Genomic DNA, 20,380 nt, shown 5'->3' on the forward strand with positions numbered 1-20,380 from the left:
TGGCAGCTGCTAACAGAGTACTTCAATAATGATTTGCCATTAAGGAAGTTATTCCTAGGAAAGATGGAGTTTAGAAAAACATCTAGGATTCCAGAAAAAAAAAAACTCAACAAAAAACACAAACAAATGTTCTTTCACAGGATACGTGGTATTTTTCCCTTAGGAACTAAAGTCTTTTTTGTGCCCTAAGAGCCATTTTTAGGGAAGAAAAAAGCACATTTGAAAACCTAAAGTTGATCCTTGAATTAAACTAGTATATATCATTCCAACATAGAACATACTATTCTAATCGAAAAGACAATACAACTAAGAGAGTCAGGAGGAGGAAATTGCTTACTTCCCCCTCCACCCACCCCAACAGGTGCCACTTAGGCAACTCCATTAGAAAATGTTTATTGTGGATCATTTCCAGGTTTGTCTAACCCTAAAACAAATAACTCAACTGAAACAAAAAGAGATTTTTCAATACATACACTAGAGTCCATGAAAATAATTACTTTTGCACCCACTGAATTATTAGATAAACAAAAAATCTCTGAACTTACAGAGATGCTGTGTTGTCACTCTCTCACAAAAAGTGGCTGATCTTCCTATGGACAGACCAGCTCCTTCCCAGGTACTGGTGTCATCTGGGTTTTGGTGCTCAGGGGGTTTCCATCCCTCTGCCCCAGGACAGCACATAGTAATGGGCTGTGATGACATGACATGGGGGCAAAGCAATTTACCCATAGAAACCTTCCCTGTTTCTAGGCACTCCATCGCAAAGCAATCTCTTTTAGACTAGCCCTTTCTGTTTCTGCAGAAGGTGGGGAATGTCCTGGGGCTGGAGCATCTCCTCTGTGGAAGCTGAAGAAATTCTCCAGGTGCAGAAAATAGGATTTGGGCTCACCAGAAAAGCTCACTTTGTGATAGACTGGATTCTGCCTATGCACCTTCCAGATCTCGTAAAATACCAGTTACCAATAATTCAGTTGTAAATTGCAGGCAATAAAGATAACCCAGAATCATGTGACAAAGGTTTAATATCACAGAAAGAAAATAAAATCCTTCAGTTAAGGGGAGAAATCAATTGGAGGTTAAAGGTGTGTTGATCTTCAGTCAGTATCCTGGGTACAGCTTGTGATCTGTGGAAAGCTAAATACTGTAATAACGAACTGTTGCTGCCATCTACTGAACACAAGGATTAGGTACTACACGGATTTACAGTTTTGCTAGTGATCAAGTGTGAAACTATTTACTTGGCTGTATTAAGTAAAATTTCTGTTTCATGAGAATAATCATGTTTTTTCTAGAGGACTTTCAGGACATAAATCGGCTTTAGACAGTACCTGTCCGCCTTTTGGAAAATACTGAATTCTCCTTTGGAAAGCCAGTCCCAACGCACGGAGAAACCGTGAAAGGTGAGATCTGTAAAGAGCCTATGTAGCTCCCACAATGTGAAACACATTGCTATTAATAAGAAGGAATTACTAGTTAGAGCTGCAGCTTTTAAACATCCTAGTATACCTTAGTTTTTCTTCAGTAATACCACGCAGAAGTCCGTCGTCTTTACTGAGGATGAAAACCTGCCCACACATGGCAGCTGTGGTTTAGATGAAGGAGCTTCCAGCTGAAAAAGCACTGACATGGCCACTGAGTTCCTACCAGGATACTGAAGGGTGGGACCAAGGTCAAGCAGGCTGCTGAGGAAGTTCTAGCTGGCAAGAGCTACCCCAGCCCCAGTGCTGTTTTATACAGGGACTGAACCTGTTCCTGTATGTCCCAGAAGCTGCCTCTGGGTATGAATGGAGGCATTCAAACATACTTATACACATATGCAAGCATTACACTTCCAAAAGCTGTACTAACACAAAAAACAACAACAAAGTCACTAAGTGCAAGAAATACAGTACTACCATCCGGTTGCAATACATACAAAAATATATGTGTGTATTGCTTACCTACAAGGTATATATGTGGGCCCGCACAGCCAAGTTCAGCCCTGCAGGTAAATAAGACCCTGTTTGGTAATGACTTCAATGGTGGTTGGATGCATTTACTTCAAAGATGTCTTTGACTTGCTGAGGGTCATAAGAAGGCTGGAGATTGCAGAGGGAAGCGGCGGATAGCCAGGGAGCCTGCTGACCTCACCAGGCACTGCGCTGAGCCGGCTGGCTGGGGACACACAACGGCGCAAGAACGTGGTTTTGCACGAGACCCAAGACTGTTGCCTACAATAATAGTCACTTCTGCCTAAGGCGGCGAAGGGATTTAAAGATAAAAATTAATATAAAAATCTGGCTCTTTTTCTCAGTCTGCATTAGAGTGCATTAGGAGTGAACGGACTGAATTTAATACAGTGAGACCAGTGCGGGAGCAGTGAGAACTGCAGGCCGGCGTGGGCTGTGCTCTTCTGCAAAACTATAAATTTCCACAGGAGGGAGCTTCTCGCCCGTGAAGCTCACAGGGTGCTTCTCCTGTGAGAGGGAAGGGTGACAGCAGCCGTTCCCTCTGGGTGCGTAACTTCTGCAGATTGCGGTCTGATTGCACTGCTAAGAATCACAGCGAGAGCCAGCAATGAAAGGGTTAACAGATAATGATGATTGTCAGAGCTTGTTAACCGCAATTATTTTCAAGACATATGTAAATCTGTATAAATACCTAAGTGTGGTATATAATCTAAAACATACTGTTTAAATCTATAAGCATTCCTGAGTTAATTTCACTATGGGAACATTAGTTGCGACTTCCTGACTTCACCGTGTTTGAATTCATATCCATGAACATTAATTTAAAATTAGTCTAAATATTTGTTGAGAATTAATCACCTGATAAATTTAGCTCTTTTTCATTTTAATGAATTATTCATTATCTCCTCTCCTTTCCGTTGATGTGTTGGTTGTTTGCAAGAATTGAATTACTAGTTCATGCTAAAAAAATATTTCAGCATTCCCAGCAATTCGTGAGTTGTTTTCCTTGGGAACTTGACCGTCGACTATGATAGCATCTGTTTTTACCACCACTATTGTATAGTACTGGTTTACGTCTTGGAGGACCCATTAGAGTTTTTAAGAGAGGCACAAGCAAGTTCATACAGCAAATATTTCGCAACAATTTTTTTCTGTTTATGTCTTGTATGTATAGCATGGAAGTTCCTACAAAGGCAGCTTGTATTAGTAAAAGCCTGGTGGTGGGAAGGTCTGGGAATAGTAGGATGAGGTGTGACTGCAGGAATGAACAGCCATGTAAAACTGCTGTCTGAAATAGAAACAGCTCCTGTTGCACAGTCCTGTCATAGAAAATACCTGCACTTGCCAGAGGAAAAGACTAATTCTGTTCTAGGGTGGCCTCAGACAAGTCTGAATGAGAAGTGATCAACCACCAGGTATTATAAAGAGGAACGAACCTGTTAAGGGAAGCCTTGAGTGGATGGCAGTAAGGATTCTTAGCACTGGAGAGTTCAAAGTGAAGTGATTTGGGCACCTCTAGCACATAGAGGACCATCTCTCAAACCTGATGGCCTGCCTTCAGTAAAAATTGTGGAAGGCAGATCTCCTGAACAGAGCTTACATTCCCCAGCCTAGCGCTGGAAGCCTAACTTCTGGCTGCCACTCATTAAACAAATCTTTACCGTAAAATTAATTTACTAGAAAACGTAACTTCCCTTCTTTCAACTCACTCAAACAGATAACATCTTGAACTTCCCATTTGGTAATGTCTTTATATTTGTTGCTTTCAATGTCAGTTTGTTGCCATTAATTAAATAACAAATCAGAGAATTACTTCTAAAATTATGAAAAAGCAAAACCCCCAGTACACACCCTCATGTGGTTAGTAACTGGTACCAGCACTTGCAAAACATCAAAGGCTTCTCTAAACATAGACTTTCATCAGTGATGCTGCAAGCCTTCATCTAATCTTTCATGATTTCCCATGCAGGAACATCAAAAGAGAAAGAAGAGAATAGCACTGTTCCAAAGCAACAGTGCTCTGTGTGAGAAGTGTGTGTTTAGCTACAATGCATATAAAATGTAAGTGCCAAATTATTATTTACGTGAGACATATTTTAATAAATATCATCATTAGCTCCCTATCTTTTCCTATAAGGAACAAGGATTTGTGCAGTTCAAAATCATGTCCAAAGCTCAAGGGATTTCTGGAAGAAAATGAAAAAGAATTAGAAAGTATCTAATGTATAAGTCTTCAAAGCAAGAAGATCAATTTATGTTCATTTTTACTTACTGAAACACATTATGCATATTTTATTGTATCTGTCATCTTGTTATAATCCATCCAAAGAGTTTTCAAAGAACATTAAGTCCTACAAATAAACAAACTGTGAATGATTTGGAAGGTACAAAACCTCAACAATTACTGTAAAGTCTTACTTGCAGGGTTTTACTACATAAAGTAATTAGATCAGTCAATCGTTCTCTATCACTCTGCCACTGAGAAACAGGAGCTTTGGAGGAGACAATCTGAAAATTTTAAGTGTCATGAAAGTTACATTTCTAGCCTAATAAAAGCAAAATTTCTGAATTTCTAATTATTTTAAAGCAAACACTCTCCAGTGAATAATTTAAATTTATTTATTTTATATATATTTATAACATAAATTTATATTCTCTGATGTAAGTATCACAGATGCTTTTGAAACCTTTGTGTGTTAATATTAACACAGTAGTGTTGGCAAAGGAGGTACACAGCAAATACCAATTTGTAATTCTAGAAAATACGGATCCTTACTTCATCCTTACCCCCAGCAGTGAGTATCCTCCCTTTCATATCGTTCTTATATTATGTTTATTTTAACAAGGGAATTTTTTGTAGGAAATTTCATATGACCTGAAGGTCAGGTCTTCCATTCAAGGATCAACAGAGCTATTGAAGTGGCACTCACAGTTTGACATTATTATTAGAAATGACATAACTTTTGTTCGGGTTCATACACCCATTCAGACACAACAGGTAAGGAATTTGGGGGAGTTTGGTAGGTTTGACATGTATGTTGGCATTTGATCCTGCCATGCAAAATATTAAATACTATTCCACATGTAGTTCAAATGATTTAATAAACAGAAATTCAGGAACCGAAAGAAGCTCAGAAAATAAGAAAAAAACCAAAAGCAGCTATAAAAATTAGAAGTTTTTCAGTTAACTTATCTTTTAGGTAGTGGGTTTGGCTTGCCACTGCACTTAGGCCTTTGTGGGATCACAGCTGATGGCAAAGTCACCTTTGGTCCTAGTCTACCCACCTCTATAGGTCTACCTCTTGGTTTTGCATACTTACAATGAGGAAACAAGCACCAATCATTACTGCCTTGATTCTCACATCAAGATCTACAGGGAACTGGATCCCAAAGTTGGCAGTGTTGGTGAAGACATTGTTTACAAATCCAGACCAGTACTTGGAAATTTTGCCAATTGTTGACGTCTCGTTGAGAGCTTTTACCTGCACAAATAAAAAAAAGGAATAAAACTAAACATAAATAAATCAAGTACACACTGATTGTATCGCCACAGAATTAATGACTGCGCTCTGACGCTGAGTATGCTATAGCTGTCATGTTCTTCTTTTATTCCTATCATTGAGATGTTCTATTAGTGTCAGATTTGCCTTTAGGAGTGGCACACAAGAAAGGGTCTCAAGTTTGGAAACATCAGCATCTTTAGATCTGACAGAAAAGTAAAGGAAAGCAATTGTGAAAGTCTGTATCACTTTTGCTCTTCTTTCACAATGATTTTTCCCCCCCCGTCTTGTGTTTCTGTATGCTCCAAGTCGCATCAGTACCATTGCTGTGGACCACTGTCCCCTACCACTGACAGCTATATTCTCAGTTATGCAGCCATCTGCATGTTTCTCACAGTGTACTGAAATTTCGGACAGTACCCACTGAAGTCTTCTGATTTGGCTAATGAGTTAATCAACACAGAAGCTCTTTTATGACTCCTTAACTAAGGCAAAGCGCTTTGTTCACATCAGAAAACTCTGTCCAGGGTTTCTTTGAGCATCTCACATTCTCCCTCTCATCTCTTAAATATCTTAATTGCTCCTCAGAATTATTTATCTCCTGGTGAATGTTGTCAAATGGATGTAAACATATTGGACCATAATCCTGCCCATGGTTCTCAGTCTGAGATTAATGAAGGGAACAGATTTGATGCCACAGGCTCCACGGGACTATGTGTCAGGTAACAATGAACGCACGTGGGAGGAAACCCCGAGCCTATCAAAATGAACAGTTGAGTGCTCATGGGTTGCAGAGGACCAGGACTTCACTTAGTGACAGGTTTATTTCCTTGAAGGAATTGTCATTCCTGTCCAAAAAACATCTGTAGGAATCTGGGTGTACAAGTCAGGAACTCCAATGCATATTGCTGTACTTCTGTTCCATAATTATAGCAATATACATAATATATTTAAGGGTAGAATAACAGGATTTTTGAGTAAGAAATGTATTTGAATGACTAAAACTTCAAAATTCTTAACACTGATAAGAAACATACCTCAAAGTCAACATCTTCAAAACAGCCACAAGTTGCATATGGGCCGATTATTTTTAGTACATCTTCTTTACTTTCATTCTGTATAGTGAACTTTGGCAGGAAAGGGTCCCAGTTCTGTACAACATAGCCAGCTATTGTACCTGGTGGGGACTGAACTTCTAACTAGCAAACAAAGGAAAACAAAAAAAATCTTACAAAGTGATTTTATATTAGCGTATTTGTCCATAATAATTTATTGTTTATATAAAGAAAAAATATTTATTTATTTATAGACTATAACTATATATAATTTTATCAGACTCTGAAATGGGTATTACAGGGTTCTCTAATGGTGTTTTTAAATACAGTGGATGATATAAAGCTCCAAAGCTGCACCAGAAGCTAACATCTTACATATAAGGTATGATAAAAGCCATATGCTGTGAAAGTTTTTGCTATTGTAATCAGTGAGTATCCTATAAGTCTTTTTATACAGTAGCTGTGCTACCAAAGGACCTTCTTATTTTCTTTTAAATCCTGATGCAGTACTGAGAAGGTAGGCAGATGAGTTAACCTATAAAACATTTTTGTAAAACAAGACAGACATGTGAACAAAGGAGAGTGAAAAATAAGGAGAAAAGATCTGATACTCTACAGGATCTGTATTTTTCACTCAAAGCAGCTTCTTTCCAAGTTCTACAATTCCCCAGAGATGTATGGCCTCGAAGAGGTAGAGCCATGGTGCAAAGCACCAGCCTCCTCGAAGAGCTGCTTCCTAGTCATACCCACAGGCACTAACGGCCATCCTTCACCCGCCGGGAGTGCAGGGGGTGGCTTCCATCCGTGACACCAGCAGATGTGGTCTGTCAGGGCAGGCAGTGTTCTGGGGGGTTACCTGGCTGGGGAGGCAGCTGTATCATCAGACGCCAAAACTTTATTTAGGATGTCAGGAAAGTAAGGTCCCACAAAAGGGAGGAGGCGTGCTGGGAACGTAACTCAGAGGGCATTGTGTACCTATAGCTACATCTAAACAAAAACCTCCACGCGGTCCCCCAGGCTGAACGGAGGGTGTGCATTCCTTCCTGCCATCCTTGCAGAGGCTGCAGGAGGCTTCATTAATGCTGTGCACATACAGCGAGGTGCTTGGACAAAAGGCAATTAGGATTCACTCACCTCTTGCAGGAAGCAGGGGAACCAGCAGCTGTTGCATCTCAAGGGTCTGTTCACTGTAATCACTTCTCGGCCGGCGTTATCAGCAATCCGTATGGTGAAAGACCTTATAGGCGAACACAAGTTACGATCAAAGCAATCATTTTCTTCTACTGCAAAGTAAACTCTTTGTCCCAGCTGGTTTTTTATCTCATATTTGCTGGAAGTCTTTGTGCCAAGTATAGCTAATAAAGCAAAACAAGTAGAACATAATCTCAGTATAATGTTAATATAAACATATATATGATATTTATATAGAATATATGGAACAGAGACTGTTTAAAAAATTGTTTTGAAATAATGACACTAAAACCATACAATTTTAAGGATATAATAATGTCAGGTCTGTATTTGGAGGAATGTTTAGTTCAACAACTTTAATTTGCTGTGCAATAAAATGTGTATCACAAACCAGAATCCAGACCCTGAGTTTTGGTTTGGGCTTTTTTGTCATCTGTGAAAAATAACAGTATGAGTCTGTTGCACTTCAGTGACAAAACTTTCACCCAGTGAGGCATCCAAGAGTCAGGCCCAAAACTTGTTGAATGGGAGAAATACATTAAAAAGGTGTTTACTTTCAGAACTTAATACTTGTTCAGTACATTGAAATTCTGAGAACTATGTAAACAGAAACTCTTACACTTTGTTTTGTGTCTTCCAGCCTTCCTGTCTTTATTTCCTTTGTTTCTTGTAGCATGATAGCTATTGTTAAATAAAATGACAATAAAGTTTTCAAAGGATTGGAGAGATGGTTAAACTTCAATAACTTTGAGAGGAAGGTGTCAGGGAGATAATTTAGGAGTGGTATAGAGATTGCTCCCTGGAATTTCTCTCCTCATTGATTTGCTGCAGAACAGGCATAAAAGAGCAAGCTTTCACCACACTAACTCCACACCACAGCCCTGATGTGCAGCCTTCCCAATGACTTCAGCGAGCTGGGGGCAAGACTTGGAAGCCTTTTGGAAACATCTGTGTACCAGCGCAGTTAAAGAGCGACAAGGATTGCACCATACCTTCAAGAAGGTCCACTTGCTGATGAATAATTATCTGGTCCAGCTGTTTAAAACAAAAACAAAAACAAAAACCACAAGATGGTAGGTGCTGGAAAGGTTTGGGGCTGCCAGTGATCACCTGTCTGTTTTTATTGCTCATGTCACTGTTGTTAGGATTGCTCTCCTTCCAGAGGTGCACAAACTGGGTGCCTGAGGGCTATCTCAAGTCACACTTTAGACATCTCTCTGAAATGATGACAGAAGAGTGTGACATTGAGTGCTGTAGTCATGTAATTCACCCACACATTTGAAGAAAAATAATCTTCACAGCAGGAATGAGAAGACAACAGCAATGGAAAGATGTCTGTGAGAAGCAGGACCCACTTCTCACTCCCGTTCCTCTCTCTCGGCCCTGGCAGCGGGGAAACCCCTTACCCCAAAGCTAAGGTCACCGTTGGGCACCGTGCTAGTACAGGAGTGAGTGAGTTTGAGCTCAAGCTCAAAATGTGCTGCAGGCACATCCAAAAGGGCCCCACTAGAGCAGCCCAGCAGGGCAATCGAGCGATGCCAACGACGGCACACAGGCTTTAACACTCTGATATCAGGCACCAGTTCTGCACCCTCAGTCTGGCAAACGGCCACACCAGGGTGCCAGAAGGAGCAAAACAACAGCTCCTCAGAGAAACCCTTGGCTGGCTGAAACTGTCTTCCCCTGTGAGCTGGTTACAAATGCAGGAGAAAAACTGTTTGCCATGATACCCAGCTTTGCTGTGCTTATCGCCCTTCTAACATTATTCTTCTTAGAGAACAGCCATTAGTATTATAAAACCAGCAAGGCATAGTTTCAGTCTACCTTTCAGTTTAATGTGACTTTTTATGCCTGTTTTATGTGATAGTTTAGGCTTTGCTAATCTCTTTTCCTTAAATTCCTAATGGGCAAATTCTTGGCACGGGATTTTACCATTACTCACAGCTGCAGACAGAAAGCGCACAGCAACCTTCTGACACCGGCATGTCATAGCTCTCCAGCATCTGTACATTCTACAATTGATAAATCTTGCCTGCTACATATTTAAACTGTTGCAGGCATTTGTCAGTTTTAGTCATCTCCTGCAGCTAGTTCAGTCTGCAAAGAAAAACTGGTCAAAAAAAGGAACTTCTTTATCCCTTTCATTAATCTCTGAAATGTGCGTGCCACTAACTGAAATAATAAAAAATATTTGGACTTAAAATTTTCTCCCAAGCATCTTTGCTGTTTGTGTTTAAGTTTCATGAGAGATGTGAACTCTTGGAGCTCATGGGAAGTGCTCTGCTGATAAAAAAAAGAATAAAGAAGTTAAAGGTGGCAGGGCTATTTTAATATTTTAGTATTTATTTTTATACAGATTTCTTTGCCCCACATAGACCTTCACAGGGAAAAGAAAATTAATGAGCCTGAACTGTTAAAAGTTTTGAGTGATTTTGGTCTGTGTATTGGCTTATTGCGAACAATGTAGAACCAATGTTGAGACAACACGGCAGCACCACTTGTTAGGCTGGTTTTGCCTTTCACTGGTTTCTGCAAGGCAGCTCTTCTGATGCATCATTTATTGCGGTGCTTGTGGATTAAGGGAATTCTGCATTTGTATTTGAAAACATCTAAAGCCCTTTGGTTCACAGGGGCCTGAATTCTCTTGAGTTCAGATATGTGAAACTTCCTTATACACAGCTAATTCTCAGGATTCAGTTTTGTGGGCATTACATTTACATCTGATCAGTCTAACCAAGTCTAAACTAAGAAGCTTTTTACAAAATCGGTTAAGCCTGAACAGTGGTACAACATGCTGTTGAGCTACTTGGAAAATTCTTCTCCAAAGTCTTATCTGTCTATTCCTACTGTGGGAAAAGGTTCCTTTGATTTTTTTGTGATGGATGCTGGACAATTCCTCAAACTATGGCTGTGATCTGGAAGATAATAATGAGGTTTGGTAGCTTTTCTTTGTAGGAAATTGTTTAAGGAGTGTCACTTCTGTGATAGTTATAGAAAGCATGGTATCTATTTGCCAAGGCAGCAGTTTGTTGCCCTTCTCTGGTGCACCTTGAACAGCTGAGCAAAGAGCTCTGCAGGCTGACTGACTCCAGGTCTGTATTTGCGGAGTGAAATGTTACTCTCTGGCCTTAACATACAGGACAGATATTTTCTTTTCCTCTCATCCAACACTATATGCTGTGCTCTTGAGTTGCTGTTTAGAATAAGACTGTAGGGATCTCTGAGATTCACTAAATTTGGATTCTTGTTTCAAAGTCAAACACATCACGGACTTATTAAGAAATATATTCAGCTTCCTCAAATCTATCCAGCTATCTTCCCCACTCCTGCTGGAGATAATCCCAGAACCTCATTTCTATTTGTTATCCTGTATTTATTCACAATTGCTTTCTATATAATCTTTCCTTGGGTAATATAATTCTATAAAATAAATGTCTCTCTCTTCCACAGGCTGTTCAGTCTTCTAGGTACTCTGTCATGGTTCCCTCTCTGGTAGCGTGGGGTTTTTTTGGTCTAAAGATGAAACAACTGCAGTCTTGTTTTAAAGCAGATTCTCTATCCCCCACAACCTTCCAGCAGCACTTGTCTGTGCCTGTTTCTGCTTGGACCCACCTTTCCCCAATACACACACAACCAGAAGGATACACAGTATTCTAGTCTTCCCAATAGCATAAAAAATTCCCAGTTCTGCTAGAAACATCTTCATTTGAGAATTTCATTATGTGAAAATCTCTTAGTCCATCAGGATAAATCCCAAGGGATCACCCTGGCAGCTGTGAATCCCACATTCATTCTGCCAGCAGCCCTCTCCCTGCTGGTCAAATCTCTTTTATGCGCCAATCTCTCCTGTATGAGCTTGTTTCATTAGTCACACAGACGGTATGACTTCAGCATCACACACCAAAATGTTCTGCAATGCACAGAAACTCTGGCTGTGGGTATGTGCCAATAATCAGCATTGCACACATGCTTTCCACTTTCAGACTGCGGAGAAAATTGAGAATAATTAGTGAGGGCTGCAGCACAGACACATGGTTATTGGGCCGAGAACAAGCATGAATGGGGCCTTGAGTTCTAGTTATAGTTCTGACAGTGACTTGCTCTTTCGTCTTTATGTCAGATGTAAAGGTTCTATAGAATGGAGTAATAGAGAATTTGCTTGCCCACATTGTATGGATAAATCTGAGGTATAATTCATGTTCATACAGGAGACTGAATATGTAACCTGCCAAGCATTTACTATCACCATCACTTTTAGACTAAAAAATGTAGCTCCCACAGTCTGTGAGCAAATGCTCATGTAATTGACAACACATATCATTTTGCGCATGGGCGCCATGAAATGAAAATCATAACTCCGCACGGCAGATTATTTCTGAAGGGTGTCCCAGTTTCATTAACTATCTAGGTAACTTAGCTCCAAATATAAAATACATTCAGTTTCTGCTTCTCTATAAAACTACAAGGAATATATATCTAAAACATAGACCTTGAGTGAAATAAACATTTCCCAGCACCACTAAAATACAAACACAGCAGAAGCGTGTGTATCTGAATCGCAACCTGACTACACCAGGGGCCTGATTCTGTCCCTGCCGCTACCAGGCAGCATGTATGACACTCAGCATATAAAAGAGTGGCAGAGTCCTGCCACATGTGAAATGCAAACTGGAGAAAGTGTCAAAGCAGCACCAGGGAGTGATCCTCCCAGTAAAAATATGCAGGAAGAGATGAAACTTGTGGAGCAGAGGTTCAGACTATCACTGGTCTGAGCTCCAGGAGCCGAGAGGTCTCACTGAGCGCAATGAACAGCCACACGTTCAGCAGTAGGACGAACGGGACTTTAGCATTATCTTTCCCTCCCCTGCCTGTGACCTACTTGTCTGCTTCCATTTCCAGGCGTTTCCCTCTCTCGGGCACTAGTGCTTTCCTGCCCCACGACCCAGCACAGAGGGGCTGGTGTGGGTTTGTGGCTACCCAAGCTCACCCTCACAAAGTGTCCCCTTGGGAGCTTGCCTCCCTGGGACCTTACCTCTAACCTGGAGAGCACTGTCCTTGGCAGAAGATGTTTGCTCAGATGACCTTTGTGTTCTTCAAAGCGTGGGTTATAAGGAGGTGACAATTCCTTCACACACTCCCTGTTATAGTCTTTTTGAGGCCAGCCAGAGTTTGATAGCTATATCCCTGAAGGTGAGCTCTTAAGAAGCTGGAAGGAAACTGGGGGGACAATAAGAGGTGCAATGCTATGACCTAGCAGAAGTCTTAAAGGGAAGAGAACCATGGGTTTGGTGCAAGGAGACCTGCACGCACTACAAAGGGATTTCTATAAAAATGAATGACAGCAATTAAGGAAGGGCTTGTCATTCCTACACTCCTTATCTCATAGTAATAGGCAAACAGCAAAAAGGCTTCTCCATCTCCACCTGCTCCTCCCTCAAGAAAAAAACCCCACCAAATCACCCCAATCCCCAAGGTATCAAAGAAGTCTACAAGGAAAACAGAACAATTCTAACATTTGGAAAGATTCAGTACTTGGTTCAGGTGCTCCAGACCAGGTGGCAAGTTATGAGCATGTGATAGTTGCTTCCAGAGACTTGTTGGTTCAATGGGCTTATTCTGTTCTGAAAAGTCAGAAGAACCAGGGAGGTAATCCCTAAAGGTTGGGTTGGTTTGTACCTGAGGTTCTGCAGAAAAAGAATAAAAAAATATATCAGAAATTAACAGAGACAAACAGCTTGGGTCAAAGCTAGAGCAATAATGTTACATTCTGCCTGTGACTATATCAGCATTTTAGTTCAGATCAGGAGTGAGGATCTGAAACAAACTTCCTGATGGTCCTACACTTCGAGCATTCTGATTTACTTTATAAAGCAGTCTTAGAGCATGCAAAGTGGAATCGCTGTAGATGAAGCTAAACCAGGAGATGTGGTCTTAGAGGGCACCTAATCCACTCTGACAGCTTGCGAGCACTGAGTCTGTGTGACGAGGCTGGATCTGGTGTGGACTTACACACAGGGTGGCCACAAGCTCCTCAGCACAGGCTGCTCAGTCCTGCTCCCTGTGCTAATGTACACGGAGCTGCTGAGGGCTTGCTTCTGGCAAGATGCTTTCTAGCACCTTGAGGGCATGCATATCTTCTTTTAATTGGAGATAATCTTTGCAGGGATCTCAGGTTCCCCAAGCTGGATATTACCACCCTGGTATCAAAGTCTACGCAGCCTTTTAAAGTGTAATATTCATTATTATCTCAATGAAAAGATTAGATACCATTAAACTATTTGCTATTGCTATTTGCAAATGCTATTGCATTTGCTGTTGCTAACACATCCTTTAGGACACAGTGATGATTACCTTGGTTAGTGCTGTGATGATAACGAGAGTATTTACTGCTACAGCACCTGTATGCCCACACCCCTTCATACGCACAGGCACAGCCTCCCACAACACAGCAATTAACTCAGCCATTTGGTTCTCAGCACACTCCTACTGGTTTTACTACAAGCATCTTTCCACAGCCTTCAGTAACACTGGCTCTGCCAGAACAAGAAAGAGCAAGCTGAAGCTCTCCACATCTAAACGGCAGCTCCTTTTATTAAGCTGAGCCCCTGCGCTTCGGCAGTAAAGCAGTCCCCAAACTGATCGTTTTTCTCTCATGTGTGACAATACTTAGGCACGATGGGGTTTGAGGTCCACAAGGAATTTTGGCTCTAAGTCTGAAGCTCTCTTTTGCTGTTGTGGGTTTAAATGAAATCCTTTAGCATTATTTGAACTCACTGTGGCTGATTCATCGTTTAATCATATTTTGATCTTAATTTGTCTTTGCAGCCATGCTTTCTTTCAAAGTCTGAGACCACAGAAGGAAGTAACCCCTTTGAATTTGTAGCTGGCTTTTAAAAATGTATAACTGGGTAATAAATATTTTATATGCTCTTCTGCATCATTTTACCTCACAGGGTTCTGTTACTGCCATAACTCTTGTTGTTACATGAAATGCCATGAAGTGGCCGAGCGTTAGTGTTATTCTCGAATAATAAAGAGAAAAAAAAAGACAACAAATTGCAGTTCTACCTGTCAAATTTTAAGCTATACAAAAATCAAACAGTAAATACATTAAATATTGATGACAATCCAAGCTACTCTGACACTTTGTCTATTTTTATGGATGTTTCCCATTTCATTTGTGGTATGGGAAAACTTAAAAGTTACCATATGATACAGTGAGCATTCTGTTCAAACATAATCTGTAGTTACTTGTTCCTAGAAGAAGTATATTATTAAGTTTCTTCATTATGAAAACCATCTTACACAACACTACTGTTTTGCTGCTTCTGTTAACTACTATGCATTAAAAATATACAAAACCAGATCTCTTTTATATGGCTAAAGATAAGCAAAATTTTTTAAAAAGTATATTGCAAGAGTACAACAGTGCTGTAAAACCTGCTTGCTGCTGTATACTTTTTAGTGCTGTAAATGCAGAATGGAGTATTTTGGAGGCAACAAAGAGGGGTAAACATTTGGCAAACATAGACATTGCTGCAATTCCCTGGGCCAACATCTGCCTTTGTACGTCAGAACAGGGTGACCTCTGTGGAGTTGCGTTCATGTTAAGAACAAACATATTTGTGTCCTTCTGCTTAGTTTAAGTGTTTGAAAGCATGGAGAAGATGAATTTAGAAGGTTGGCTGGATCAGCATGCTGCGATGGTTGCCTATAGCCCTGCATACCCCGCCGACTGCTGCTGAAAGACATTATGTGACAAAGATGAATGCAGGTAGGGGTAATTAATTAAATTCAGTTATTCTTCAGATATTTATTTTTCCAACTTGGTTATAGGGACTCTGGCTACTTTTGAAAGTGAAAAGCATTTGCAGACTTGGTATTTTCAAAGTGGAATAGGAAAGAAGTGTGCAAAAATAGTGGTACCCTTGGCTCAGTACCTGCCCTTCCCACGCATTCTGTACTGACAGGTTCAGGCACAAACATACAAACACTGAATTTTCTGATTGAATGCAAATGCTAACATCTTCTAACATATTTTATTCAAATAACATTCTAGTATAGATTTTAGTCTCCTTAGGAGCCTCTTGAACGCTGAAAAATTAAAGGAAGCCAAAACAACTGTGCTTTGGCTGATGTGGTTTTAGCCTGAAACTCTCATTTCATCAGACTGCTGATTGCTGGAAACATACAAGACTAGTTTTCTGTAAACATGATCTAAAAATACAGACTATAGATGCACTTACCTTGAGAGGCCATGAAGCTTCCTGAGTTACTTCTTCAAAGGAAGCCAGGTTAAAAGAAAAGGCTTTTCTTGTTGCAGCAAAGAAAAAAAGAGCACAGCATGCACAAAACTTCAGAAGGTGTCTGTCTACTTCATATCAGCTTACAAAGAACTGGAGGAAATGTATTGCCTTTCTCATGTTCCAGAACACTGCATTTTATGTCGATGGACAACAGGGGGAGATGATGCTAACAAACAAGAAAAACATTATTCAAGTCGTTTGCACCAATGGAAAGAGGAAAAAGTGTTTTGCGAATACAAAGAGGCAAAACTTCAATGTACCCACCGGCTAACTGAAAACATTAGACCTAAAATTCTGCTTTATAATGTATGTATATATTCTGAGACTACACAAATTCTATCTTTGTAATTCAATATTTATGTTTCTGTTTCTTCAGGGTATCCAGTAAAGACAGAGGAGCTAATTACCTGCATTTCCCTACTGCTGGCCCCCAGTCAACATTTCCTGTGCACAGAGTAGGAAAAACTCCCTTGGATTTCTCAGTGTACTCCATCTGCATAGCATCAGCCTCCCCTACAAGGGATGTCATGCCTGCACCCAGACCCAAAAAATGATCCTGTACTCCCTTCACACACACACCCCACCTGTCTCGGCAGGGCTCTGCTGATCTGTGTGAGGTGTTTAAACTGTATTTTGAGAATTAAAACAAACTGGCTGTACTTTGCTCCAGGCAAGCACCCTCCACACCAAAATGCAACACATGTAATCACCTGCATTGCACTGGGAGGAGAGGAGGAAGAGGGAGAATAAACTTGACTTACCAGCTCATAATTCTGCCTCAAGTACTCAAGTCGCCATGGAGATCATCAAGCACATGGGATCTGCAGACAGATATGATGCATGGCTACAGAAATGGCAGAGCCTATTCACAGAGCCCAGCAGAGCAGAGTGAGATGTTTGGGACCATTTTCTGTTCTCTCTGCTACTGCACATCCTACTAGTTTAAAACAGTCTGTATGAGCATGCCTGGCAGATTTAATTCCAGAGTTTACAGTTCAGGAAGATGCTAATTAGGATCCTCTAAGAGAGAATACAGAAAACCCTTCCCCCCCCCAAAAAAAAAAAAAAAAAACAAACCCAAAAACATATGGAAGCTGATTTTTATTGACTATATTAGCAAATGGAAGAGCCTCAGGTCTACCTATGGAACACGTCAAAATCTGGCTGTGCAAAACTTCCCAGGAGTGTATCATTGCCTGCTTGAGAAGTCCCTGGGTGTGGTGGCAGCACAGCCCAATCCAGCAGCCAGTCCCTGCTGCGCTCAACCCAGGAAACACCAGTAAGGGACCAGGCAGCCCACAAAGGCTTTGGTTGCTGAAAACTGGGCACTAAATAAAACCTTCTGGACTCGGAAGAAGTTTGACATCACTGGAAATAAAGATGAAGAATGACTAACAAGTTTTGTTTCCTTTCTCTCTGTCAGAGACATGTTTCTTTGGAGCAGAGGATCTAACCTGGAAAGCAGACACAAAGCCTAAGCAAAGAAGAATAGAGGGAGATGGCTCTGGATAATTATAGTAAACCTAACTTTGAAAATGACAGATGAAAACTCAGGTGAGATAGCACTTATTTACCTTTAAAAGTGAATAAAGACATACTTTACCTCCCAGAAAACCAACCAACAAAAAAAAAATCCCCATAATTCTGTCAATACATAAAGCAAGCGTAGTACATTAAGAAAGATGACTAAAATAGACAAAACACACTAAAAATATATACTGAAAGAAGACATTTCAAACATTTAAAAAACATCTTTGAGAAGTCCAAGCAGCGCACTTGCTGGCCCAGAGGAACACACGGAGGCCAATGCAGCCTGGCTGGGCTGCACTCCACTTGTGACACTGGAGCAGTCCCAGCCATCCCCACCACGGTGGCGGGCCCTGGGACAGGACAGCCTGACTATACTGGGAGCTGCTGTGGCCGTGGCACAGGCACCCAGGCAAGAGCCACTGCAGTGGCACGACAGGTCCACCCTCTGCAGGAGCCAGGTTTCATTATCCTGCCACTCACGAGATCAACATTTACTGAAGCAGTTCTGCCCCAAAGAACTAATTTTCTGACATTATTTACAAAATTGCAGTAAACAGGTAATAGAAAGATATAAAACTTAGCTTGAAGTACACTTTATGTTTTTCCATTTCTTTCACAAATTTCCATGTCTTATACAACGTCCCCTCTTACCCTATTCTTAATGTTTTACACTGAAGCAGTAATTTTAATAGATGATATAAACAGATTTCTACAGGATTTTTAAACAATAGTCTTGCATTGGCATACGTCCTTACAAGTAAAACTATGTATTTAGCAATTTCTTGAATCTGAATTTTTGGCTTTGTTAATATTTTTTTTTTTTTTAAATATATACCCACATATTGGTCCAAGTCTGCTCCAGCTGTGATCAAAAGCCTCACTAAGGACTTCAGGAACAGAAGAATTAATCATATTTATCCAGGCACAAATGCAGCCATACTTTGGTGCTATTTAGAAATGCACAGGAAAAAAGTACTCAGGAAATGAGGACAAACATTTAAAGCATTGTGTACAGCTATTTCTAGTCAAGCCTTAAGGACTTCAGGAAGCAGAGCAGAGGGAAGCACCCAAAGGGGAATTCTGTCGAGACACTGAGCTCGCTGCCTCTGCCCCTTGCAGAAGGCTCCAGGGAATCGTTGCCTACATTTACTCTATGATTAGGAGTGGGAGCACTAAAATAGAGTATACTTCCTTCCTCTGTATGAAAGTGTTGGACTTGAGAAGTTTTTAAACAAACATAAAAAAGAAACCAAGAGCATGTACATGTATTCCCTCTACCTGCAAAATATACTTGTTCCATTCCACTTTTTCCATTTATAAAGCTTATAAAATTTGATGGACAAATCCTCAGAAGGCTCAAGTTAGCATGGATCCATTAAAATCAATAAGACTATTCAGATCAGGGCAAACAGTGCTTGGCTGGAGGAGCTGACGCATCTAGAACCTTCCTTTTTTCCTTTAAGAAAAGTTACATTGCATCTTTTCTATAACCACCACTTCTCCAGAAGCACAAGGATCCATCCCCACTAAACTGTGTAATAACTACTAACTGCAGTGGTGTTTGTACATCAAACTACTGCAGCCTGTAGGAAACCTATCCATGGACTAAGACATCCTTGTCCCGGACAGCACAGAGCCAAAACACAGATTTTCCTGTAGGAAGCATATAGTAATAGTCAGCCAGGTGGGGTAGATCAATAGAGCAAAGGTGCCATATGGCTCAGCATAGGTGCTGCTTTTCTGGAGCCAAATCACCCTTCTGTTTTCTACAGGCACCACAGCTCAAGTATGGCAATGGTTTCACAACAAACACATTCACTAGTGGTCAGAAGCATCAGGAGAAAAAACATAAGACAGCAACAAAATTCAAAGTCTTAGGAAAAGCGGTTTGATTTCTTGTCCTGCTCCCTGCTGTTTGGAAAACTGCCCTATAAACCTGATGCAAGATATTTGCCCTTGTACTCAGCAGGGAAAACACAACACTGCCCTTTCCCCACTTACATCACTATCAGCATCCCCAGGCAAGCAGGAATTGCCTCTCTCCCCTTGTCCCCACAGTCTAAAGAAGTGCAGGCAAGAGAGCTCAGCATTTCCCCGCCTGCCCTTACCAAGGTCCAAGCAGCCAGGGATGTGCTGTGCTGCCCAGCGGGCAGGTTAAGGAGAGCACACAGGAATCATGGCACGCACCCAAAACCTCACCAAGCAATGCCTGAGCTTCCCTGCTGCTAAGGAGGGTGACCGTTAATGCCCATTTCCATTTTAAATTTCCTTTCCTCAAAAATAGCAATTGTCATCAGCATGAAAACGTGTTGCTATTATCAACACATATTATTTTTGTAGGAAATTAAACAACCTTCTTCCCTTTCCTATACTTGCCTTTAGCACAGGGTGAAATGCTGAGTGTATCAGGCTGTGACCCTGTGCAATAGGAAGCTCCAGGTTACATATTGATACCCAGTATTGCTTTCTGCGCTGCAAGAAAAATAAAAAATCAATTCCTTAAATCAGCTACCAGCTCGCATGGATCTCACCTTGAACTTTGGTTTGCCAGGCGTCTTGCTTCAGCTTGTGTCTACAGTAACTCCTCCCCTCCGAAGGTGCCTGCAATCATGTTGGAATACTGCAGGCAGCCCCGGCAGCACTGACCAGCACACGTACCGCACAGTGCTGCGGAACAGGCGGCTCTCGCTTGTCTGCTGATGGTAGGTTTACCATAGCTGTTCCACAAGGTGACTGCTGTGCATGAATTAATAGAAAAATACAAGCTTAAAAAATATCAACTGTTCAGCAATCTGCTCTTTATTTTGCATTTAACTGAACTGGGAGAAAGGAGATCAAAATGGTAATCT

General features: G+C 40.9%; 1 protein-coding gene across 2 annotated transcripts; it reads right to left on the reverse strand.

Moving 5' to 3' along the window:
* Positions 1-1,081: 1,081 nt before the first annotated feature.
* LOC102048732 (phospholipid scramblase family member 5) lies at positions 1,082-20,152 on the reverse strand. Of its 2 annotated transcripts, XM_055724116.1 has the most exons (10): positions 20,063-20,152; positions 16,763-16,822; positions 15,942-16,167; positions 13,228-13,379; positions 8,688-8,730; positions 7,639-7,859; positions 6,487-6,648; positions 5,270-5,431; positions 4,222-4,300; positions 1,082-4,135 (listed from the first exon to the last, which is right to left on the reverse strand). In XM_055724116.1, exons 3-9 carry the CDS (start codon positions 15,952-15,954, stop codon positions 4,262-4,264), a joined length of 792 nt encoding a protein of 263 aa, XP_055580091.1. In that variant the 5' UTR covers positions 15,955-16,167; positions 16,763-16,822; positions 20,063-20,152; the 3' UTR covers positions 1,082-4,135; positions 4,222-4,261. The 2 variants fall into 2 exon arrangements, with proteins under 2 accessions (XP_055580091.1, XP_027667547.1); XM_027811746.2 differs by lacking the exon at positions 20,063-20,152 and having other exon boundaries at positions 16,763-16,956.
* Positions 20,153-20,380: the final 228 nt, after the last annotated feature.

Source organism: Falco cherrug, chromosome 11, assembly GCF_023634085.1.
Source record: "Falco cherrug isolate bFalChe1 chromosome 11, bFalChe1.pri, whole genome shotgun sequence".
In the NCBI taxonomy this organism is placed as follows: Eukaryota; Metazoa; Chordata; class Aves; order Falconiformes; family Falconidae; genus Falco; species Falco cherrug.

What these genes read in the sequence shown, in the direction of transcription:
- LOC102048732 (XM_055724116.1), bottom strand. An exon ending in GCAAGTGGACCTTCTTGAAG is followed by an intron (nt 7,860 to 8,687) that starts GTATGGTGCAAT and finishes TTGCTTTATTAG; the next exon opens with CTATACTTGGCACAAAGACT. An exon ending in TCCCCTGCTTCCTGCAAGAG is followed by an intron (nt 6,649 to 7,638) that starts GTGAGTGAATCC and finishes TTTGTTTGCTAG; the next exon opens with TTAGAAGTTCAGTCCCCACC.